This window comes from Hemitrygon akajei, chromosome 29 (assembly GCF_048418815.1).
Source record: "Hemitrygon akajei chromosome 29, sHemAka1.3, whole genome shotgun sequence".
In the NCBI taxonomy this organism is placed as follows: domain Eukaryota; kingdom Metazoa; phylum Chordata; class Chondrichthyes; order Myliobatiformes; family Dasyatidae; genus Hemitrygon; species Hemitrygon akajei.
The window spans coordinates 49,408,120-49,434,307 of NC_133152.1; the positions used below are offsets into that span (position 1 = coordinate 49,408,120).

Sequence of the window (26,188 nt, forward strand, 5' to 3'; positions counted from 1 at the left end):
TGTTTGCTACTGCTGTTCATGAGGCTTTAAACTAATGTGGCAGGGGGATGGGAAGAAGTGCAGAGAGACAGAGGGGTGTAAAATGAGGGTAGAAGCAAAAAGTAGTAAGGTGAAAAGTAAAAGTGGCAGGCAGGCAAATCCAGGGCAAAAAGTAAAAAGAGCCACTTTTCAACATTATTGTATAAGGGCTAAGAGTGTTGTAAAAACAAGCCTGAAGGCTTTGTGTGTCAATGCGAGGAGCATTTGTAACAAGGTGGATGAATTGAATGTGCAGATAGTTATTAATGAATATGATACAGTTGGGATCACAGAGACATGGCTGCAGGGTGACCAAGGATGGGAGCTCAACATCCAGGGATATTCAATATTCAGGAGGGATAGACAGGAAAGAAAAGGAGGTGGAGTAGCATTGCTGGTTAGAGAGGAGATTAACGCAATAGAAAGGAAGGACATTAGCCTGGAGGATGTGGAATCGATATGGGTAGAGCTGCATAACACTAAGGGGCAGAAAACGCTGGTGGGAGTTGTGTACAGGCCACCTAACAGTAGTAGTGAGGTTGGGGATGGCATTAAACAGGGAATTAGAAATGCGTGCAATAAAGGAACAGTAGTTATAATGGGTGACTTCAATCTACATATAGATTGGGTGAACCAAATTGGTAAGGGTGCTGAGGAAGAGGATTTCTTGGAATGTATGCGGGATGGCTTTCTGAACCAACACGTCAAGGAACCAACTAGCGAGCAGGCCATTCTAGATTGGGTATTGAGCAATGAGGAAGGGTTAGTTAGCAATCTTGTCGTGCGAGGCCCCTTGGGTAAGAGTGACCATAATATGGTGGAATTCTTCATTAAGATGGAGAGTGACATAGTTAATTCAGAAACAAAGGTTCTGAACTTAAAGAAGGGTAACTTTGAAGGTATAAGACGTGAATTAGCTAAGATAGATTGGCAAATGATACTTAAAGGGTTGACGGTGGATATGCAATGGCAAGCATTTAAAGATCGCATGGATGAACTACAACAATTGTTCATCCCAGTTTGGCAAAATAATAAACCAGGGAAGGTAGTGCAACCGTGGCTGACAAGGGAAATTAGGGATAGTATCAAGTCCCTAATGTCTTGATCACAAGTCCCTAGTGTCGGTGCGAGCAGCGGAGCGGGAGTAAGGAGTGCTCGTGATCGACAGACGACTGGAGATCGGAGGAGCAGCCGTTGTAGGTAGGCCGAGACCCTCGGACCTACCTGGAGAATACCTGAGGAGGAAGGTAAAGCTGCGCAAGCGCAGGTGACGTCAGCGGCGAGCGCGGGCTTTAAAGAGTGACCCACTTTCAGGAGCGGGCAGCGGAGTGCGCAGGAGCAGAGTGCTGGGCTTTGGCTCAGCGGGCTTCGGCGCAAGAGGACTTCGACAAGAAGCATGCTTTTCATTTATTCTGACTAATCTGGGATCAGGTAATGGGAGAGACAGTTAGAGCAGTGGTGTGCTCCGGATGCAGTATGTGGGAGGTCAGGGTCAACACAGTTGTCCCTGATGACCACACCTGCAATAGGTGCATCCAGCTGCAGCTCCTATCAGACCGAGTTAGGGAATTGGAGCAGGAGCTGGATGAACTACGGATCATTCGGGAGGCAGAGGCAGAGATAGATAAGAGTTATCGGGAGGCAGTCACACCGAAAAGACAGGAGGTAGGCAAATGGGTGACAGTCAAGAGAGGCAGGGGGAGCAGACAGAGAGAGAAGAGCACCCCTGTGGCCGTTCCCATCAGAAATAAGTATACCGTTTTGGATACTGTTGGTGGGGATGACCTACCAGGGACAAGCTGCAGTGGTCCTGTCTCTGGCACTGAGGTTGGACCCGCGACTAGGAAGGGGAGGAGGGAAGAGAAGAGAGCGGTATTGATAGGGGATTCTATAGTCAGGGGGGCGGATAGGAGATTTTGTGGGGAAGATCGGGAGTCTCGGATGGTATGTTGCTTCCCTGGTGCCGGGGTCCGAGACATCTCAGATCGGGTGCAGGTTATTCTCGAGAGGGAGGGCAAGAATCCAGATGTTGTGGTCCATGTAGGGACCAATGACATGGGTAGGATGAGTGAGGGGGTCCTGCGTAGGGAGTTCAGGGAGTTAGGTGCGAAGCTGAAGAGCAGGACCTCCAGGGTAACAATCTCAGGATTGCTACTCATGCCACGTGCGAGTGAGGCAAGGAACAGGAGGATTATAAAGATTAATACGTGGCTGAGAGGATGGTGCAGGAGGGAGGGCTTCAGATTTGTAGATAATTGGGCCTTGTTCCAGGGAAGGTGGGATCTGTTCCGAAGGGACGGTTTACACCTGAACTGGAGCGGTACTAACATTCTTGCAGGGAAGTTTGCTAGAGCTTCTTGGAGGGGTTTAATCTAAATTTGCAGGGGGCGGGGATCCAGAATGTGAGAGAGGATAGCGAGAGGAAGAATAAAGGACAGGTGGGGACTACACGGTTCCAGAATATTAAGTGTGTAGTAGAGAAAGGTGAGGCGGAACAAGTGATAAGGAGGACTAGTGTACAGAGGGATGGTCTGACGGAACATGGAGTTAAATGTGTTGAAAGAATAAGTAAATGTAGGAAGGACAACAAAATCCTAGGGGCGTATAGCCCGATGGGAGTTCGGGGAGATGGGTTAAGCACAATAGGCAGCGATTCAAACAGAGAGAGGAGAAAAGGGTTAAAAATTCTATATCTGAATGCACGAAGTGTCAGGAATAAGGCGGATGAGCTTGAAGCCCAGGTGCGAATGGGTAACTATGATGTTGTTGGGATAACGGAGACATGGCTGCAGGGAGATCAGACCTGGGAAATGAATGTACAAGGGTATATGTGCTATCGTAGGGACAGAAATGTGGGCAGAGGGGGTGGGGTGGCCCTGTTGGTGAGGAATGAGATTCAGTCCTTTGCAAGGGGGGGACATAGGGTCAGGAGAAGTAGAGTCTGTGTGGATAGAACTGTAAGGGCAAAAGGACCCAAATGGGTGTTGTCTACAGGCCACCAAACAGTAGCATGGATATTGGGTGCAAGTTGAATAGGGAGTTAACATTGGCATGTGGCAAAGGTAATGTCGCAGTAGTTATGGGGGATTTCAACATGCAGGTGAACTGGGAGAATCAGGTTGGTGCTGGACCACAGGATAGGGAGTTTGTAGAGTGCCTACGGGATGCATTCTTGGAACAACTTGTACGAGAGCCGACCAGGGACAAGACTATTCTGGATTTAGTGTTATGTAATGAACAGGATTTGATAAGCGATCTTGCAGTAAAGGAGCCATTAGGAGGTAGTGATCACAATATGATAAGCTTTTATCTGCAATTTGAGAAGGATAAGGGCAGCTCGGAGGTGTCAGTGTTGCAGATGAACAGGGGAAACTATGGAGCCATGAGGGAGGAGCTGGCTAAAGTTGACTGGACGGATAGCCTAGCAGAAAAGACAGTGGAACAGCAATGGCAGGTATTCTTGGGAATAATGCACACAGTGCAATATCAGTTCATCCCCCAGAGAAGGAAGGATTCAAAGGGGGGAAAGAGGCCTCAGTGGTTGACAAAGGAAGTCAGAGACTGCATAGCATTAAAAAAAAAAGGAAATATGACAGAGCTAAGGTGAGTGGGAGGACAGATGATTGGGAAGTTTTTAAGGAACAACAGAACTTAACTAAAAAGACAATATGGGGAGAAAAAATGAGGTACGAACGCAAGCTAGCCAGGAATATAAAGGAAGATAGCAAAAGCTTTTTTAGGTATGTGAAGAGAAAGAAGATAGTTAAGAACAATGTTGGGCCCTTGAAGAATGAATTGGGTGAAATTGTTATGGGAAACAGAGAAATGGCAGAAGAATTTAATGAGTACTTTAGATCTGTCTTCACTAAGGAAGACACAAGCAATCTCCCAGATGGATGGATGGGCCAAGGACATAGGGTAACAGGAAATGAAACAGATTGACATTCGGAAGGAAACGGTGATGAGAAGACTGATGGGACTGAAGGCTGACAAATCCCCAGGTCCAGATGGTCTGCACCCTAGGGTACTAAAGGAGGTGGCCCTGGAAATTGCAGATGCATTGGTAATCATTTTCCAATGTTCCTTAGATTCAGGATCAGTTCCTGAGGATTGGAGAATGGCTAATGTTATCCCACTTTTTAAGAAAGGAGGGAGGGAGAAAACAGAGAACTATCGACCTGTCAGCCTGACATCGGTGGTGGGAAAGATGCTAGAGTCCATTATTAAGGATGAAATAGTAGCATATCTAGATAGCAGTGATAGGATTGGGCCGAGCCCAAGGGTAAATCATGCTTGACTAATCTGTTGGAGTTTTTAGAGGATGTAACCAGGAAGTTAGACGGGGAAGATCCAGTGGATGTAGTGTACCTCGATTTTCAGAAGGCATTTGATAAGGTCCCACATAGAAGATTGGTAGGTAAAATCAAAGCTCAGGGCATCGGGGGGAAGGCATTGACATGGATAGAAAACTGGTTGGCAGATAGAAAGCAAAGGGTAGCGGTGAATGGGTGTTTCTCGGATTGGCAGGTGGTGACTAGTGGGATGCCACAGGGCTCGGTATTGGGACCACAGCTGTTTACCATTTACGTTAACGATTTGGATGAAGGCATAGAAAATAACATCAGCAAATTTGCTGATGATACTAAGCTGGGTGGCAGTGTGACATGTGATGAGGATGTTAGGAGAATTCAGGGTGACTTGGATAGGCTGGGTGAGTGGGCAGATACTTGGCAGATGGCGTTTAATGTGAATAAGTGTGAGGTTATCCACTTTGGGAGTAAGAACAGGAAGGCAGATTATTATCTGAACGGTGTAGAGTTGGGTAAGGGAGAAATACAAAGAGATCTAGGAGTCCTTGTTCATCAGTCACTGAAGGTGAATGAGCAACTGCAGCAGGCAGTGAAGAAGGCTAATGGAATGTTGGCCTTTATTACAAAGGGAATTGAGTACAAGAGCAAGGAAATCCTCTTGCATTTGTAGAGCCCTGGTGAGACCACACCTGGAGTATTGTGTACAGTTTTGGTCTCCAGGGTTAAGGAAGGACATCCTGGTTGTAGAGGAAGTGCAGCGTAGATTCATGAGGTTAATTCCTGGGATGTCTGGACTGTCTTACGCAGAGAGGTTACAGAGACTGGGCTTGTACACACTGGAATTAAGGAGATTGAGAGGAGATCTGATTGAAACATGTAAGATTACTAAGGGATTGGACAAGATAGAGGCAGGAAATATGTTCCAGATGCTGGGACAGTCCAGTACCAGAGGGCATGGTTTGAGAATAAGGGGTATAGGTCATTTAGGATAGAGTTAAGGAAAAACTTATTCTCCCAGAGAGCTGTGGGGGTCTGGAATGCACTGCCTTGGAAGGTAGTGGAAGCCAATTCTCTGGATGCTTTCAAGAAGGAGCTAGATAGGTATCTTATGGATAGGGGAATCAAGGAATATGGGGACAAGGCAGGAACCGGGTATTGATAGGAATTGATCAGCCATGATCTCAAAATGGCGGTGCAGGCTCGAAGGGCCAAATGGTCTACTTCTGCACCTATTGTCTATTGTCAAAGAAGAAACATATAAATTAGCAAAAAAAAAGAGCGGCACACCTGAGGACTGGGAGAATTTCAGAGACCAGCAGAGGAGGACAAAGGGCTTAATTAGGAAAGGGAAAAAAGATTATGAGAGAAAGCTGGCAGGGAACATAAAAACTGACTGTAAAAGCTTTTATAGATACGTGAAAAGAAAAAGATTGGTCAAGACAAATGTAGGTCCTTTACAGTCAGAAACAGGTGAATTGATCATAGGGAACAAAGACATGGCAGACCAATTGAATAACTACTTTAGTTCTGTCTTCACTGAGGACGACATAAATAATCTTCCGGAGATAGTAAGGGACCGAGGGTCTAGTGAGATGGAGGAACTGAGAGAAATACATGTTAGTAGGGAAGTGGTGTTAGGTAAATTGAAGGGATTAAAGGCAGATAAATCCCCAGGGCCAGATGGTCTGCATCCCAGAGTGCTTAAGGAGGTAGTGCAAGAAATAGTGGATGCATTAGTGATAATTTTTCAAAACTCCTTAGATTCTGGATTAGTTCCTGAGGATTGGAGGGTGGCTAATGTAACCCCACTTTTTAAAAAAGGAGGGAGAGAGAAACCAGGAAATTATAGACCGGTTAGTCTGACATCGGTGGTGGGGAAAATGTTAGAGTCGGTTATCAAAGATGTGATAACAGCACATTTGGAAAGAGGTGAAATCATCAGACAAAGTCAGCATGGATTTGTGAAAGGAAAATCATGTCTGACGAATCTTATAGAATTTTTTGAAGATGTAACTAGTAGAGTGGATAGGGAAGAGCCAGTGGATGTGGTATATTTAGATTTTCAAAAGGCTTTTGACAAGGTCTCACACAGGAGATTAGTGTGCAGACTTAAAGCACACGGTATTGGGGGTATGGTACTGATGTGGATACAGAATTGGTTGGCAGACAGGAAGCAAAGAGTGGGAGTAAACGGGACCTTTTCAGAATGGCAGGCAGTGACTAGTGGGGTACCGCAAGGCTCAGTGCTGGGATCCCAGTTGTTTACAATATATATTAATGATTTAGACAAGGGAATTAAATGCAGCATCTCCAAGTTTGCGGATGACACGAAGCTGGGCGGCGGTGTTAGCTGTGAGGAGGATGCTAAGAGGATGCAGGGTGACTTGGATAGGTTAGGTGAGTGGGCAAATTCATGGCAGATGCAATTTAATGTGGATAAATGTGAGGTTATCCACTTTGGTTGCAAGAACAGGAAAACAGAATATTATCTGAACGGTGGCCGATTAGGAAAAGGGGAGATGCAATGAGACCTGGGTGTCATTGTACACCAGTCATTGAAGATGGGCATGCAGGTACAGCAGGCAGTGAAAAAGGCAAATGGTATGTTGGCATTCATAGCAAAAGGATTTGAGTACAGGAGCAGGGAGGTTCTACTGCAGTTGTACAAGGCCTTGGTGAGACCGCACCTAGAATATTGTGTGCAGTTTTGGTCCCCTAATCTGAGGAAAGACATTCTTGCCATAAAGGGAGTACAGAGAAGGTTCACCAGATTGATTCCTGGGATGGCAGGACTTTCATATGAAGAAAGACTGGATCGACTAGGCTTATACTCACTGGAATTTAGAAGATTGAGGGGGGGATCTTATTGAAACGTATAAAATTCTAAAAGGATTGGACAGGCTAGATGCAGGAAGATTGTTTCCGATGTTGGGGAAGTCGAGAACAAGGGGTCACAGTTTAAGGATAAAGGGGAAGCCTTTTAGGACCGAGATGAGGAAAAACATCTTCACACAGAGAGTGGTGAATCTGTGGAATTCTCTGTCACAGGAAACAGTTGAGGCTGGTTCATTGGCTATATTTAAGAGTAAGTTAGATATGGCCCTTGTGGCTAAAGGGATCAGGGGGTATGGAGAGAAAGCAGGTACAGGGTTCTGAGTTGGATGATCAGCCATGATCATACTGAATGGCGGTGCAGGCTCGAAGGGCCGAATGACCTACTCCTGCACCTATTTTCTATGTTTCTAAGTCAGCTGTATGAGTATTACAGTGGAGTAAAGGGAATTACAGAGGCATGAGAGAGGAGTTGGCAAGAATTGATTGGTAAAGAACACTGGCAGGGATGAAAGCAGAGCAGCAATGGCTGGAATTTCTGGAAGCAATTCGGAAGGCACAGGATATATACATCCCAAAGTGGAAGAAGTATTCTAAAGGAAAGATGACACAACCGTGGCTAACAAGAGAAGTCAAAGCCAACATAAAAGCCAAAGAGAGAGTATATAATAGAGCAAAAATTAGTGGGAAGTTAGAGGATTGGGAAGCTTTTAAAAATCAACAGAAGGCAACTAAAAAGGTTTTTAAAAAGTAAAGATGGAATATGAAAATAAGTTAGCCAATAATACTAAAGAGGATGTCAAAAATCTCTTAAGATATATAAAGTGTAAAAGAGAGGTGAAAGTGGATATCCGACCACTGGAAAACTATGCTAGAGAGGTAGTAATGGGGAGCAAAGAGATGGCCAACGAACTGAGTAAGTATTTTGCATCAGTCTTCACAGTGGAAGACACTAACAGTATGGTAGAAGTTCCAGATGTCAGGCGTCAGAAGTGAGTGAAGTTTCCATTACTAACGAGAAGGTTCTTGGGAAACTGAAAGTTCTGAAGGTAGATAAGCCACCTGGAACAGATGGTGTACACCCCAGGGTTCTGAAAGAGGTGGCTGAAGAGATTGTGGAGCCATTAGTAATGATCTTACTAATGAATGGAATGGTTCTGGAAGACTGGGAAATTGCAAATGTCACTCCAATTTTCAAGAAGGGAGAAAAACAGAAGAAAGGAAACTCTAGATTAGTTAGCCTGAACTCAGTGGTTGGGAAGACGTTGGAGTTGTTTATTAAGGATGAGGTCTCAGGATACTTGGAGGCACATGATAAAATAGGCCATAGTCAGCATGGTTTCCTCAAGGGAAAACATTGCCTGACAAATCTGTTGGAATTCTTTGAAAAAATAACAAGCAGGGTAGACAAAGGAGAATTGGTTGATTTGTGTACTTGGATTTTCAGAAGGCCTTTGACAAGGTGCCACACATCAGGCTTTTTAACGAGCTACAAGTCCATGGTATTACATGAAAGATTCTAGTATAGATAAAGCAGTGGCTAATTGGCAGGAGGTAGAAGAAATGAAAGGGTTGACTATTTTCTAAATGGCCAGAAAATTCAAAAAACTGAGGCGCAAAGGGACTTGGGAGACCTTGTGCAGACATCCCTAAAGGTTAATTTGCAGGTTGAGTCTGCGGTGTGGAGGGTAAATGCAATGTTAGCATTTATTTCAAGAGGACTAGAATATGAAAGCAAGGATGTAATGTTGAGACTTTATAAAGCACTGGTGAGGCCTCATTTGGAGTATTGTGAGCAGATTTGAGCCCTTTATCTAAGGGCTATGCTGAAACTGGAGAGGGTTCAAAGGAGGTTCACAAAAATTCCAGGATTGAATGGCTTATCATATGAAGAGTGTTTTGATGGCTCTGGGCCTGTATTCACTAGAATTCAGAAGAATGAAGGTGACCTCATTGAACCCTATTGATGGTGAAAGGCCTTGATAGAGTGGATGTGGAGAAGATGTTTCCTATAATATGAGAGTCTAAGACCAGAGGGGACAGCCTCAGAACAGAGGGGTGTTCTTTTAAAACAGAGATGAAGAGGAGTTTCTTTAGCTAGGGTGTGGTAAATCTGTGGAATTCTTTACCACAGGCAGCTATGGAGACCAAGTCTTTAAGTATATTTAGGGCACAGATTAATAGATTTTTGATTTTCAGGGCATCTGAGGGGATACAGGAAGAAGGGAAGAGATTGGGGCTGAGAGGAAATGGCAGAGCAGACTCCATGGGCCAAATGGCTTTATTCTGCTCCTATATCTTATGGTCTAATTCATTCCGTTACAGGAAACATCCAGTGGGAAGAACCGTAAGTGTTTGCAGTGAATCTCAGTAAATACAAAACTGGGTGACACAGGGGTTACAGTGATCCCTTCATTCAGAGAATTATTACAATCACTGACCCCTGCACCCTGTGATGGACCTGGCAGGACATGAGGGTCATAAACCTCACCAGGCAGGGGAGAGACCCACAGCCGTACCCAGTATGCACAGCCACCACTCACCTGTCCCCGTGACAGATCTCCTGCCGCTTCCGACCATCGAACGAGACCCAGGCAGTATTCCTGGTGTCCGGAGACAGCATTACCTGGAAGGATAATTTCCCCAGTTAGGATCAGGCTGTGTCTGAACTAGAACGGAAACCATGGGCAATCCCCGATATGTGTCAGAGCATCAGTCAGGGCCACACCAACACCTCCCATCAGAATCCAGTGCACTCTGTTTCAGCTCCATTACAACATAACACCATGTGGAAACAATGTCAAACCTCTGCTTAGCACAGCCTTATGAGCATTAGTTGAGTGAGCTACGGCTTTTCTCTTTGGAGCAAAGGAGGATGAGAGGTGATTTGATAGAGGTGTACAAGATGATAAGTGAACAGCCAGAGACTTTTTCCCAAGACAGAAATGGCATTGTTGGGCATTATTTTGTGATTGGAAGGAAGTTTTTTTTTAAAACACAAAGCGATGGGTGCGTTAGGGGTGGTGGTAGAGGCAGATATATTAAGATAGAAAATGGAAGATTATGTGGGAGCGAAAGGTTAGATTGATCTTAGAGTAGGTTAAAAGATTGGCACAACATTGTGGGCCAAAGGGACTGTACTGGCTATAAAATTGTATGTTCTTTCTCTTGATAAAGAGACTATGCAAAAATGTATTTTCCACTGATAAGTGAGACTAGAACTAGGTGATATAGTCTCAAGATTAAGGGGAATAGATTTAGGATGGAGATGAGGAGATACTGGTTTTCCCAGAGAGCAGAGAATCTGTGGAATTCTCTGCCCAGGAAATCAGTAGATTTCCTTAATATACTTAAGACACAGTTAGATTGATACTTGCACATCAGGGGAATTAAGGGTTCTGGGGAAAAGGCTGGTAGGTAGAGCTGAGTCCACGTCCAGATCAGACATGATCTAATTGAATATGTAGGTGCAGGCTCAATGGGACAGATGTACTTATGTTAAAAAAAAAAGCAGATTTTGTCATTCCCAAGATGATGGAATTCTGCAGTGATGGAAATTGTGACAATTAATTAGCCATTTAAAAATGTTGCCAAAGGAGTTTAGGAATGGAGGGGTCTGGAAGGCAATGGTCCAGGTGAGGGTCAATGTGAAGAGGCAGTTTAAATGGTTCAGCATGGACTGGATGGGCTAAAGGACCTTACTGTGCTGTAGTGTTCTCTGACTCTAAGAACAGCAGACTCGGGACCTCGGGACAGAGGGACGTGAAACAAATTTCATGGCACATGTCAGTGATAATGAACCTGACTCTGATTCTGGAGGGTACAAGGAGAATGCAAGAGGGTTTGGGGAAGACACCCACTTACAGCAGGGTATCAACCAGTCACACAAGGGGAGAACACCACAGCCCCAGGCCCGAGGCTCATTACCTGCAGTTCCACTCCTGCCGGGACGACGATGGGCCGGAAGGAGAGCGAATGCGGACAGATGGGCGTGATCATGATCGCTGGCACATTGGGATGGATCATGGATGCTCCTGCTGCTGCTGCATACGCTGTACTTCCTGTCGGTGTCGAGACGATTACCCCTGTGGGGGAATGTCCAGATTCGTCAGACTGCATCACTTTTTTAAGCTGACTCAGCCAAAACCCTGGTAATACTAGTGAGGCAACCCTACCCCCAGTAATACCGGTGAGGCGACCCTACCCCCAGTAATACCGGTGAGGCGACCCTACCCCCATAATACCGGTGAGGCGACCCTACCCCCATAATACCGGTGAGGCAACCCTACCCCCAGTAATACCGGTGAGGCGACCCTACCCCCAGTAATACCGGTGAGGCGACCCTACCCCCATAATACCGGTGAGGCGAACCTACCCCCAGTAATACCGGTGAGGTGACCCTACCCCCATAATACCGGTGAGGCGACCCTACCCCCAGTAATACCGGTGAGGCGACCCTACCCCCATAATACCGGTGAGGCGACCCTACCCCCATAATACCGGTGAGGCGACCCTACCTCCAGTAATACCGGTGAGGCAACCCTACCCCCAGTAATACCGGTGAGGCGACCCTACCTCCAGTAATACCGGTGAGGCGACCCTACCCCCAGTAATACCGGTGAGGCGACCCTACCCCCCATAATACCGGTGAGGCGACCCTACCCCCAGTAATACCGGTGAGGCAACCCTACCCCCATAATACCGGTGAGGTGACCCTACCTCCAGTAATACCGGTGAGGCGACCCTACCCCCAGTAATACCGGTGAGGCGACCCTACCCCCCATAATACCGGTGAGGCGACCCTACCCCCAGTAATACCGGTGAGGCGACCCTACCCCCCATAATACCGGTGAGGCGACCCTACCCCCAGTAATACCGGTGAGGCGACCCTACCCCCATAATACCGGTGAGGTGACCCTACCTCCAGTAATACCGGTGAGGCGACCCTACCCCCCATAATACCGGTGAGGCAACCCTACCTCCAGTAATACCGGTGAGGCAACCCTACCTCCAGTAATACAGGTGACCCTACCCCCAGTAATACCGGTGAGGCAACTCCAGTAATACCGGTGAGGCAACCCTACCTCCAGTAATACAGGTGAGGCAACCCTACCCCCAGTAATACCGGTGAGGCAACTCCAGTAATACCGGTGAGGCAACTCCAGTAATACCGGTGACCCTACCTCCAGTAATACCGGTGAGGCAACTCCAGTAATACCGGTGACCCTACCTCCAGTAATACAGGTGAGGCAACCCTACCTCCAGTAATACCAGTGAGGCAACTCCAGTAATACAGGTGACCCTACCCCCAGTAATACCGGTGACCCTACACCCCATAATACCGGTGAGGCAACCCTACCCCCATAAGACACAGGAGTAGAATTATGCCATTCGGCCCATTGAGTCTGCTCCACCATTCAATCATGGCTGATTTATTATCCCTCTCAATCCCATTTTCCTGTCTTCTCCCCGTAACCTTTGATACTCTGACTAATCAAGAACCTATCAACCTCCATTTTGAATATACTAAATTCTCTGTGGCAATGAGTTCCACACATTCACCAAATTCCTCCACACCTCAATTCTAAATGGACATCCCTCTATTCTGAGGCTGTGTTCTCTGGTCCTAGACTCTCCCACTGTAGGAAACATCCTCTCCACATCCATTCTGTCTAGGCCTTTAATAAGTTTCAATGAGATTCTCTCTCATTCTTCTAAACTCAAATGAGAACAGGCCTAGAGCCATCAAATGGTCTTTATTTTTAACCCTTTCATTCCTGGAATCATTCTCATGAACCTCCTCTAGACCCTGTCCAATGTCAGCACAGATGTGGGACCCAAAAGTGCTCACAATACTCCAAGTGAAATAATACGGAATATTTCTTCTTCTTTTCTGAAGGATAAATGTAATAGACAAAATAAATCTGTCACACTCAGCTTGCATCAAAACTGCTGACAGAAACACATTTCAGCAGCTGATGTATAAGATTGTGAGATGAAATCTCAAACTGAAAACTCTCAGTGAAGCTCCAAGTGGCTGAACACCTGGTCAAGGACAGGTGACCTGGGAGGTAGGAAAGTGTTGACAAGAACTAGATCTTCTCCCACCACCTAATATTCCTGTGCTAAATACAAATAATGGCAAGTTGAAATTTTTCTGCAGAACTCAAGTCTTGCTTTGACACCTAAATTCAGAGATCAGTTTGAACGCATCCTTGGTGACAAGACCACTGCAGGGCTTTTGTCAGGATGGTGGAACCAGCTCTGCACTCACCATCTCCCTGCACCGTGGTTATAAGGCGTCCATCCAGAAACAAGTCCACATTAGAGAGGTACGAAGAAGGACCACGGTCAACCACAACTTCATTCAAGACCTTAAGGAATGGAGAGGAGGGAATCGTTAAATCTCTGATTCTAGAGATCAGTGGTTTCAAAGAGAAGAGGGAACACGCCAGAGTAAGGATGGGGGACCATAAGCCCATATGACATAGGACGGGCCCAAGCCTGACTGCGAAAACAGGAGGTTTGGGCATGGTGCTAGCAACTCCATTCCATAAAAACCAGTGCAAGAGAAACGTCAAAAGAAGCTTCAGAGATCTCATCCTGAGAGAGGATGGGTCTTTGAAGATGGACTACACTTCGAAAATGAATAACTTGAAAGACTGGCCCTGGATAGAGGATCTGATGAGCTGCTGTCGGCAGTCTATGCCCCATAGTGAAGGGACAAAGAGGAAGAGGAGCAGGAGGAGAAGGGGGGGAGGAGGAGGAAGTGGGTGAGGAGGAGGAAGAGGGAGGAGGAGGAAGGGGAGGAGGAGGAAGGGGAGGAGGAGGAAGGGGTGAGGAGGAAGGGAAGAGAAGGAAGGGGAAGAGGAAGGGCAAGGAGGAAGTGGGAGAGGAGGAAGAGGAAGGGCGAGGAGGAAGGGGAGAGGAGGAAGAGGGTGAGGAGGAGGAAGAGGTGAGGAGGAAGGAAACAGAAGGAAGGGGAAGGGGGAGGAAGAAGGGAGAAGGGAGAAGCAGGTGGAGGAGGAAGATTGAGGAGTAAGTTGTCGTTCAACTAGGTGGTAGTGGAACTAGTGAGCATGGGTTTGCCAGGTGGACGTGTTCGTACATGGCTCCAGATCTCTACGTGGAGAGCATGCCTTTGGGAGGGGGATGGTGTGAGATGTTAACCACCTCTCTCACTGCCCTACACCCTGCTGTAGCAGCTCCATGGATTGTATGGGGCCCAGTGTACTGACCCTAGTGGGACAGACAGCTTGCTGTCTGCTTGAGACAATGCTAGCCTGATTCACCGATTCATTGGCGAGACCGATAGTGGGGGAGCTGCACTGTCTCAGTTGTAACAGGGATCAGTATGTTTTCCGCTATTATAACTATATGTGCTTCATGTGCCGTGTGCTTTGTACCGTGGCTCTGGAGGAACACTGTTTCACTTACGCTATTCATTTGAATGGTTGAATGACAATCAAACTTGAACTTGAACTTCACACCTTCTCCAAAACCCAGTAGCTCAAGTGTATTCAACTGGCAACTGTAGCCCTGAAGCCTCATGGATCAGTGGCCGTCCCATCACATCCACCAGGCCCTTGCCCCAACCCTTAGGTGCTGTGATCTCACCTGGTAGTGGGTGACCTGTTTCCTTGGGTGGACATCCCCACACATGGTGTTGATCAGCCCGTTCTCCTCCAGTCCGTGCTGATGTTCGGGATGGTGTTCTTTCACCACTTTCACCTTGAGCCGGCTCCTCAGGGTGATGGCGACATTCCCTGATGGACAAACAGAGTGACCTCATTCATCACCATTGTTGAATTACACCATTTAATTGCTATTTTTCTTTGCATCATAACATATTACCTGCTTACAGCTTTATATTCATTGCTCAGGACAATGAGATTCAGGGCCAATTTAACTACCAGTATACATGTAATTATTTAGTATGCATCCTATGTATGATTTGGGAAGCTTCTCTTGGTATTGCATTATTTGGTATTGCATAAGATTTTTGGATCATTGGGCTCTCTTACAGGGAAGGTGGGACCTGTACAGAAGGGATGGTTTCTGCCTGAACTGGAGGGGGACTAATATCCTAGTGGGCAGGTTTGTTAATGTTGCATGGTTGGGTTTAAACTGGAGTTGCAGGGCAATGGGAACCAGAGTGCCAGAACAATTAGTGGAGAGGCTGTGGAGGCAGATATTGGCGAGACCTCAGACAGAGTCAGCAATCAAAAGGTTGAGCATGGTGCAACTAGTGTCCTGAGCTGAGTATATTTCAATGCACGAAGTATCGTAGGAAAGGCAGATCATAGGGCTGAAGATGAGGTAGCTGGTTTACAAACAGGCAATGTGTAGTGAGGAGAGGCTGTTGATAGGGCAAAATTGTAGTCAACAGGATGAGTTGAAATGTAAAAGGCAGACAAAATCAAAAAATGGTGGACTGTTCTTGGACTACAGTTCAGCATTCAACACTATAATTCCCTCCAGGCTTGACAAGAAGCTTCGAGACCTCGGCTTTCACCCTGCCTTGTGTGGCTGGATCCTGGACTTCCTGTCAGATCACCTCTGCCCCTCAACACAGGTGTCCCTCAAGCTGTGTCTTAAGCCCCTTCCTTTGCTCTCTGCATACCCATGACTGTGTCTCTACCCACAGTTCCAATCCGCTAATTAAATTTGCTGACAATACTACACTGATTGGCCTAGTCTCAAATAATAATGAGGCAGCTTACAGAGAAGTCATCACCCTGACACAGTGGTGTCAAGAAAACAACTTCTCCCTCAATGTCACAAAAACACAGGAGGAATGGAGGCAGACTAATCCCTATTGACATCAATGGATCTGGGGTTGAGAGGATGAACAGCTTCACGTTCCTCGGCATAAACATCACCGAGGACCTCACGTAGTTTGTACATACCGGCTGTGTAGTGAAAAAGGCACAACAGCGCCTCTTTCACCTCAGACGGTTGAAGAAGTTTGGTATGGGCCCCCAAATCCTAAGAACTTTCTACAGGGGCACAATCAAGAGCATTCTGACTGGCTGGGATGTGAACTGTACCTCCCTCAGTCACAGAACTCTGCAGAGAGTGGTGCGGACAGCCCAGTGTATCTGTACATGTGAACTTCCCACGATTCAGGACATTTACAGAGACAAGTGTGTAAAAAGGGCCCGAAGGATCATTGGGAACCTGAGTCACCCCAACCACAAACTGTTCCAGTTGCTACCATCGGGGAAACGGTACCTCGGCATAAAAGCCAGGACCAATAGGCTCCAGGACAGCTTCTTCCACCAGGCCATCAGACTGATTAATTCATGCTGATACAATTGTATTTCTATGTTACATTGACTATCCTGTTGTACATACTGTTTATTATAAATTACTATAAATTGCACATTGCACATTTAGATGGAGACATAACATAAAGATTTTTACTCATGTATATGAAGGATGTAAGTAATAAAGTCAATTCAATTAAATTCAAAAGGTGAATACAAGACAGAAGGTGTTGTATCTGAATGTGCGCTGTATATGGAATAAGGTCGATGAACTTGCAGCACAGTTGCAGATTGGCAGATATGATGTTATGGGCATCACTGAATCATGGCTGAAAGAAGATAATAGCTGAGAGCTCAATGTATGAGGATACACATTGTATCAAAACAACAGACAGGAAGACAGAGGGCAAGGCATTGTTCTGTTGGTAAAAAATGAACTCAAGTCATTAAAAACAAGTGAGATAGGATCAGAAGATGTTGAATCTTTGTGAATATAGCTAAGGAACTGCAAGGGTAAAAAGACCCTGATGGGTATTGTACACAGGCCCCCAAACAGTAGTAAGGAAATGGCCTACAAATTACAATGAAAATACATGCAAAAAGGGCAATGTTAAAATGGTCATGGGGGATTTCAATATGTAAATAGACTGGGAAAATCAGGTTGGTGCTAGATTCCAGGAGGAGGAATTTCTAGAATGCCTATGAGATAGCTTTTTAGAGCAGCTCATGGTTGAGCCCACAAGGGATCAGTTATTCTGTATTGGGTGTTGTGCAATGAAGTGGAATTGATTAGAGAACTTAAGGTAAAAGAACCTTAATATGATTGAATTCACCCTAAATTTTGAGAAGGAGAAGTTAAAGTCAGATGTATCAGTATTACAGTGGAATAAAGGAAACTACAGAGGCATGAGGGAGGAGTTGACCAGAATTGATTAGAAAAGAACACTGGCAGGGATGATGGCAGAGCAGCAATAGCTGGTATTTCAGGAAGCAATTCGGAAGGCGCAGGACATATACATCCCAAAGAGGAAAAATTATTCTGAAGGGAAGATGACACAACTGTGGCTAACAAGAGAAGTCAAAGACAACATAAAAACCAAAGAGAGGACATATAATAGAGCAAAAATTAGTGGGAAGTTAGAAGATTGGGAAGCTTTTAAAAATCAATAGAAGGTAACTAAAAAAGTCAATAAGGTAAATGAAAATATAGAATACCAAACTAAGCTAACCAATATTATTAAAAGTGTCTTCAGATACATAAAGTGTAAAAGAGAGGCAAAAGTGGATATCGGGCTGCTGGAACACGATACTCGAGGGATTAATAGGGACAAAGAACTGAATAAGCATTTTGCATCAGTCTTCAGGGTGGAAGACACTAGCAGTATGGTAGAAGTTTCAGGGGTCAGGGATCATGAAGTGGGTGAAGTTACCGTATCTTGAGAGAAGATTCTTGGGAATCTGAAAGGTCTTAAGGTAGATAAGTCACCTGCACCAGATTATGTACTCCCCAGAGTCCTGAAGGAAATGGCTGAAGTGATTGTGGAGGCATGAGTGATGATCTTCCAAGAATCAGTGGATTCAGGAATGGCTCTGGAGAACTGGAAAATTGCAAATATCACTCCACCCCTTAAGAAGGGAGGATGGCAAAGAAAGGAAATTTTAGGCCAGTTAGTCTGACCTCAGTGATTGGGAAGATGTAGGAATCCATCATTAAGGATGAGGTTTCAGAGTACTTGGAGACTAATGATAAAATCAGTCTAAGACAGGGAGGATGCTGGAAAGGGAAATCTTGCTTGAGAAATCTGTTAGAGCTCTCCAAGGAAGTTACAAGCAGAGTGGACAAAGGAGGCAATGGATGTCATTTATTTGGATTTTCAGAAGGCATTTGATAAGGTGCCACATGAGGCTGCTTAACAAGATAAATTCCAATCGTGTTACAGGAAAGATACTGGGATGGATAGAGGAATGGCTGACAGGCAGGAGGCAGTGAGTGGAAATAAAAGGGGCTTTTTCTAGTCGGCTGCCAGTGACTAGTGGTGTTCCTCAGAGGTCAGTATTGGGGCTGCTACTTGTCACATTGTTTGTCAATGATTTAGATAATGGAATTGATATCTTTCTGGCAAAGTTTGCAGATGATACAAAGTTAGGTGGAGGGGTAGGTAGTGCTGAGGAAGCAATGCGATTGCAGCAGGACTTAGACAAATTAGAAGAATGGGCAAAAAAGTGGCAGATGGAATACAGTGTTGGGAAATGTGTGATAATGCATTTTGATAGAAGGAACAATAGTGTGTACTATTATCTAAATGGCGAGGAGATTCAAATATCAGAGGTGCAGAGGAGTCCTCATGCAAGACTCCCAGAAGGTTATTTTACAGGTTGAGTCTGTGGTAAAGAAGTCAAATACAATGTTGGCATTTATTTCAAGGGGAATAGAATATAAAAGCAAAGAGATAATGCTGAGCCTTTATAAGACACTAGTCAGGCTGTACTTGGAGTACTGTCAATAGTTTTAGGGGTTATTTCTCAGAAAGGGTGTGTTGTCATTGGAGAGAATCCAGAGGAGGTTCACAGGGATGATTCTGGGAATGAAAGGGTTAACATATGAGGACTGTTTGGCAGCTTTGGGCCTGTAGTCACTGGAATTTAGAAGAATGCGTGGGGATCACATTGAAACCTACCGAATGTTGAAAGGACTAGATAAGGTGGATGTGGAGAGGATGTTTCCTATGATGGGGCTATCCAGAACTAGAGGGCACAGCTTCAGAATTGAGGGGTGACCTTTTAGAACAGAGGTAAGGAGGAATTTTTTTAGCCAGAGAGTGGTGAATCTGTGGAATGTTCTGCCACAGACTGCGGTGGAGGTCAAGTCTGTGGATATATTTAAGGTAGAAGTTAATAGTTTAATGATCAGTCAGGCCATCAAAGAATATAGCGAGAAGGCAGGTGTATGGGGTTGAGTGGGATCTGGCATCAACCATTATGAAATGGTGGAGCAGACTAGATTGTCTGAATGGCCTAATACTGCTCCTATGTCTTATGGTCTTAAGATGTTTTGGGGTACTTGGAGGTACATGATAAAATAAGCCAAAGTCAGTCAGGAGAAATCTTGCCTGACAAATCTGTTGGAATTCGTTGAGGAAATAACAAGCAGGATAGACAGTGAATTAATGGATGTTGTTTTTTGTATTTTCAGAAGGACTTTGACAAAGTGCCACATATGAGGCTGCTGAACAAAGTAAGAGCAATGTTAGCATTCATTTCGAGATGATTAGAATATAAGAGCAAGGATGTAATGCTGAGGCTTTATGGATCATTGGAACAGTTTTGGGTCACGTTTCTATGAAAAGATGTGTTGGCATTGGAGAGAGTCCAGAGGAGATTCTGGGAATAAGAGGGTTAACTTATGAGAAGCGATTGATGGGTCTGAGCCTGTACTCACTGGAGCTTAGAAGATTCAGAAATCTATCGACTATTTAAAGGTCTAGTTAGAGTGGATGTGGAGAGAATGTTTCCTATAGTGGGGGAGTCTATTTAGAAAAGAGATAAGGAGGGATTTCTTTAGTCAGAGGTGGTGAATCCGTGGAATTCATTGCTACAGATGGCTGTGGAGGCCAAGTCATTGAGCATATTTAAAGTGAAGGTTGATAGGTTCTTGATTAGTCAGGACGTCAAAGGTTATGGGAGAAGGCTGGAAAATGGGGTTGAGAGGGAAAATAAATTAACAATGATGGAATGGCAGAGCAGACCTGATGGGCCAAATAGCCTAATTCTGCTCCTGTGTCTTCTGGTGTTAATATGAATAAATAACTAGTGTTCACTGTGGACATGATGTTCAAATAGCCAGTGCCTGTGACTATGACTCATGTATGTTTGAAATGCGTAATTTCATATATATCCATTAGATTTAAGCTTTCAGCATGCACACAAGGGTGGTGAGATTACTTCATCATACTCAAACATGCGGTACCTTCAATCACTTGCGTAACCTGTGACTGGTAGGTGTCAAAGTTGAATGGTGTCAAGAATCCTAAGGAGCCAAGATGGAAAGCCATCACCGGTGGGACACTACCCTGTTAAACATGAAGGTGAGTCAGAATAAACCCTTTATATCCAAACAAATGCTATTCCCTTGACACGCATGCGGATTTAAGGCAAACATCATAAGCCATCCTACACATTGGTCACTTTGAACAGGAACAGAACATACTGGACACACTAGGCCCTTCAGCCCATGATGTTGTGCTGACCTATTAACCTACTCTAACATCAGTCTAACCCTTCCCTCCTACATCTTCCTATCTAAGATTTCCTGAAATGTGCCTAATGTATCTGCCTCTACCACCAACTCTGGCATCGCATTCCACACACACCCACCACTCTCTGTAGAAAACATACCTCTGACAGTCAGTGTCCCTATAATCTCCTCTTAATCACCTTAAAGTTATGCTCCCTCCAGTTTAGGATATCACTGGGTGAGCACAGTGATTTGCTGGCAGCAAACCAAACTATAAACTATTGGATTAATCACATTTTTTCTTGGAAACAATCACTGCAAGGAGGAGGAGCTCAGGAGAGTCAATGGCACCTAACAGCAACTCCTTTGCTTGCATCTTCAGAAACAACTCTATTTTTATCTTTACTATCTCTATTTTTCCCTTTCAGTGTTCTTTTGAAGACCCTGACCTGGAGTTACACACTGACTATGGTTCTTTGCGGGAATGGGACCCGCTCTCTGGGTTTTATGACTGGCCGTTATTCGGCACACCAAGGGTGCGACCTAAAAGCTTTGCTCACCTTTGGAGGTCCAAGATTTCGTGGCTCTGGAGTTGGGGGTGGGTGGGGGTGGTTGGAGGTCAGTGTCCCGGCAGAAGATCAGTGTGTCGTGGGAGTTGGAAGACCTGAGATCTTTGGCCACAGAGCTTGGAAAAAGCTATGCAACTGACTTTTAACATCGTAAACCAGCGAGTTGTTTGTTATGTCTCCCCTCTTGCTGTGAAACGGAGACACTTCTTTCTCGCTTATTTGGGGGGGGGGGGGGAGAGAGAGTCTGGGGTATGTTGAATGAATAGTCTTCGGAGTACTGCAAGTCTGTGTCTTTGCTGAATGATTGAGTACTTGGTGGTGGGTGCCAATTTTTTTTTGCCGGTGGGACCATTGCTTGCTGCCTCTTATGCGCAGGAGAGAGGAGAGCTGAGGGGAACTTTGGGGTTCTAACATTTAACTGTCATTCATCCTTTCAGAGTACTCCTCTGTTTTTCGTGGATGGTTGCGAAGAAAAAGCATTTCAGGATGTATATTGTATACATTTCTCTGACATTAAATGTACCTTCGAAACCTTTGCAATCAATGGCCTGTAACTTCTCTTTTGAAGCTGTGCTTTTTAACCACCTATACAAACTGCTATTTTTGCAGTGTGAACTAGCTGCAGGATGGTTACAGTTGTGGCAGGTACAGGCTGAATCGAGGCAGTGCGGCTCAGGCCCGAGAGTGGGGAATCGAGGCAGTGCGGCTCAGGCCCGAGAGTGGGGAATCGAGGCAGTGGGGCTCAGGCCCGAGAGTGGGGAATCGAGACAGTGGGGCTCAGGCTCGAGAGTGGGGAATCGAGGTAGTGGGGCTCAGGCCCTAGAGTGGGGAATCAGCCAATGGGGCTCAGGCCCAAGAGTGGACACTGAGCCAATGTTTGGCCATTGCTGGAGGTGATTCAATGCAGCAGAACCGAGATGAGCTGAGCCAGCAGGGTCTGGGCCCGAGAGCATATCGAAGCAGCAGGGCATGGGTCCAAGAGTGAGGAATGACCTATGGTTTGGCTGATTTAAGTGCCAAGCCATATTGGAAAGGTCAGATACAGGCCAAGTTGAGGTGGCAGGGCCCGGACCCAGGCCTGAGAGTGTATCGAAGCAGCAGGGCCAGGGGCCAAGAGCGAGGAGCGACCCAAGGTTTTGGGCGATTTAAGTGTCAGGCCAGATTGGAAAGGTCAGGGTGTCGGGGCCAGAGAAGAGGGATGGACTGGTGTTCAGCTCACTGCTCTGCAAGGTTCACTTGTCACTATGCTGAACTGAGGTGGTTGCCCGTAACTTATGGATTTTTGGATCAGCTACAGTGATGGCTGGCTTTGTGGTAGTGGACTCACTTTTGTGAACTTCAGTTCTGAATGTTATTTACTTATTTTTAATTTTGCACTCAACATCAGTAAGACCAAAGAGCTTATTGTGGACTTCAGGAAGGGTGAGACAGGGAACACGAACCAATCCTCAGAGGGGTCAGAGGTGGAGAGAGTGAGCAGTTTCAAATTCCTGGGTGCCTGAGGATCTAACCTGGTCCCAACATATCAAGGCAGCAATAAAAAAGGCAAGACAGTGGCTATATTTCATTAGGAGATTGAGGAGATTTTGTTTGTCACCTAAAACACTTGAAAACTTGTGACAAATGTACCATGGAGAGCATTCTGACAGGCTGCATCACTGTCCGGAATGGAGAGGGGGTGCTACTGCACAAGATCGAAAGCAGCTCTAGAAAGTTGTAAAATTAGTCAGCTCCATCGTGGGTATCAACCTCCTTAGTTATTAATAGATAATAACAGATAGTTATTAATGAATATGATATAGTTGGGATCACAGAGACATGGCTCCAGGGTGACCAAGGATGGGAGTTCAACATCCAGGGATATTCAATATTCAGGAGGGATAGACAGGAAAGAAAAGGAGGTGGAGTAGCATTGCTGGTTAGAGAGGAGATTAACGCAATAGAAAGGAAGGACATTAGCCTGGAGGATGTGGAATCGATATGGGTAGAGCTGCATAATACTAAAGGGCAGAAAACGCTGGTGGGAGTTGTGTACAGGCCACCTAACAGTAGTAGTGAGGTTGGGGATGGCATTAAACAGGAAATTAGAAATGCGTGCAATAAAGGAACAGTAGTTATAATGGGTGACTTCAATCTACATATAGATTGGGTGAACCAAATTGGTAAGGGTGCTGAGGAAGAGGATTTCTTGGAATGTATGCGGGATGGCTTTCTGAACCAACACGTTGAGGAACCAACTAGAGAGCAGGCCATTCTAGATTGGGTATTGAGCAATGAGGAAGGGTTAGTTAGCAATCTAGAGGCCCCTTGGGTAAGAGTGACCATAATATGGTGGAATTCTTCATTAAGATGGAGAGTGACATAGTTAATTCAAAAACAAAGGTTCTGAACTTAAAGAAAGGTAACTTTGAAGGTATGAGACGTGAATTAGCTAAGATAGACTGGCAAATGATACTTCAAGGGTTGACGGTGGATATGCAATGGCAAGCATTTAAAGATCGCATGGATGAACTACAACAATTGTTCATCCCAGTTTGGCAAAAGAATAAACCAGGGAAGTTAGTGCACCCGTGGCTGACAAGGGAAATTAGGGATAGTATCAAGTCCAAAGAAGAAACATATAAATTAGCAAAACAAAAAGAGCGGCACACCTGAGGACTGGGAGAATTTCAGAGACCAGCAGAGGAGGACAAAGGGCTTAATTAGGAAAGGGAAAAAAGATTATGAGAGAAAGCTGGCAGGGAACGTAAAAACTGACTGTAAAAGCTTTTATAGATACGTGAAAAGAAAAAGATTGGTCAAGACAAATGTAGGTCCTTTACAGTCAGAAACAGGTGAATTGATCATAGGGAACAAAGACATGGCAGACCAATTGAATAACTACGGTACTTTGTTTCTGTCTTCACTAAGGAGGACATAAATAATCTTCCGGAAATAGTAAGGGACCGACGGTCTAGTGAGATGGAGGAACTGAGGGAAATACATGTTAGTAGGGAAGTGGTGTTAGGTAAATTGAAGGGATTAAAGGCAGATAAATCCCCAGGGCCAGATGGTCTACATCCAAGAGTGCTTAAGGAAGTAGCCCAAGAAATAGTGGATGTATTAGTGATAATTTTTCAAAACTTCTTAGATTCTGGATTAGTTCCTGAGGATTGGAGGGTGGCTAATGTAACCCCACTTTTTAAAAAGGAGGGAGAGAGAAACCGGGGAATTATAGACAGGTTAGTCTGACATCGGTGGTGGGGAAAATGTTAGAGTCGGTTATCAAAGATGTGATAACAGCACATTTGGAAAGAGGTGAATTCATCAGACAAAGTCAGCATGGATTTGTGAAAGGAAAATCGTGTCTGACGAATCTTATAGAATTTTTTGAAGATGTAACTAGTGGAGTGGATAGGGGAGAGCCAGTGGATGTGGTATATTTAGATTTTCAAAAGGCTTTTGACAAGGTCCCACACAGGAGATTAGTGTGCAAACTTAAAGCACACAGTATGGGGGGTATGGTATTAATGTGGATAGGGAATTGGTTGGCAGACAGGAAGCAAAGAGTGGGAGTAAACGGGACCTTTTCAGAATGGCAGGCAGTGACTAGTGGGGTACCGCAAGGCTCAGTGCTGGGACCCCAGTTGTTTACAATATATATTAATGATTTAGACGAGGGAATTAAATGCAGCATCTCCAAGTTTGCGGATGACACGAAGCTGGGCGGCGGTGTTAGCTGTGAGGAGGATGCTAAGAGGATGCAGGGTGACTTGGATAGGTTAGGTGAGTGGGCAAATTCATGGCAGATGCAATTTAATGTGGATAAATGTGAGGTTATCCACTTTGGTTGCAAGAACAGGAAAACAGATTATTATCTGACCAGTGGCCGATTAGGAAAAGGGGAGATGCAATGAGACCTGGGTGTCATTGTACACCAGTTATTGAAGGTGGGCATGCAGGTACAGCAGGCGGTGAAAAAGGCAAATGGTATGTTGGCATTCATAGCAAAAGGATTTGAGTACAGGAGCAGGGAGGTTCTACTGCAGTTGTACAAGGCCTTGGTGAGACCACACCTAGAATATTGTGTGCAGTTTTGGTCCCCTAATCTGAGGAAAGACATTCTTGCCATAGAGGGAGTACAGAGAAGGTTCACCAGATTGATTCCTGGGCTGGCAGGACTTTCATATGAAGAAAGACTGGATCGACTAGGCTTATACTCACTGGAATTTAGAAGATTGAGGGGGATCTTATTGAAATGTATAAAATTCTAAAGGGATTGGACAGGCTAGATGCAGGAAGATTGTTTCTGATGTTGGGGAAGTCCAGAACTAGGAGTCACAGTTTAAGGATAAAGGGGAAGCCTTTTAGGACCGAGATGAGGAAAAACTTCTTCAAACAGAGAGTGGTGAATCTGTGGAATTCTCTGCCACAGGAAACAGTTGAGGCCGGTTCATTGGCTATATTTAAGAGGAAGTTAGATATGGCCCTTGTGGCTAAAGGGATCAGGGGGTATGGAGAGAAAGCAGGTACAGGGTTCTGAGTTGGATGATCAGCCATGATCATACTGAATGGCGGTGCAGGCTCGAAGGGCCGAATGGCCTACTCCTGCACCTATTTTCTATGTTTCTATGTAGCATCCAAAGCATCTTCAAGGAGCGGTGCCTCAGAAAGGCAGCTTCCAATATTAAGGACCTCCAGTACCCAGGGCATGCCCTTTTCTCACTGTTACCATCAGGAAGGAGATACAGAAGTCTGAAGGCACACACCCAGCGATTCAGGAACAGCTTCTTCCCCTCTGTCATATGATTCCTAAATGGACATTGAACCCATGAACACGACCTCACTTTTATTATATATTATTTCTGTTTTTGCACTATTTTTAATTTAACTATTTAATATACATATATATACCTACTGCAACTGATTTACTTATTTTTCTCTATATTATCATACATTGCATTGCACTTCTGCCAC

At 45.2% G+C, this 26,188-nt stretch overlaps 1 protein-coding gene across 6 annotated transcripts in view; it reads right to left on the reverse strand.

Moving 5' to 3' along the window:
- The window catches only part of LOC140718510 (NAD kinase-like), a 117,389-nt gene that overhangs the window by 4,181 nt on the left and 87,020 nt on the right, over positions 1-26,188 (reverse strand). For 5 of the 6 annotated variants that reach the window (XM_073032448.1, XM_073032452.1, XM_073032449.1 and 2 more), the window contains 5 exons: positions 20,397-20,499; positions 14,778-14,926; positions 13,435-13,534; positions 11,088-11,245; positions 9,704-9,786 (listed from right to left, as the gene is read on the reverse strand). In XM_073032448.1, the coding sequence (XP_072888549.1) occupies positions 9,704-9,786; positions 11,088-11,245; positions 13,435-13,534; positions 14,778-14,926; positions 20,397-20,499 (593 nt within the window). The remainder of the gene's footprint in view (positions 1-9,703; positions 9,787-11,087; positions 11,246-13,434; positions 13,535-14,777; positions 14,927-20,396; positions 20,500-26,188) is intronic. The other variant, XM_073032451.1, reaches the window with a different exon arrangement.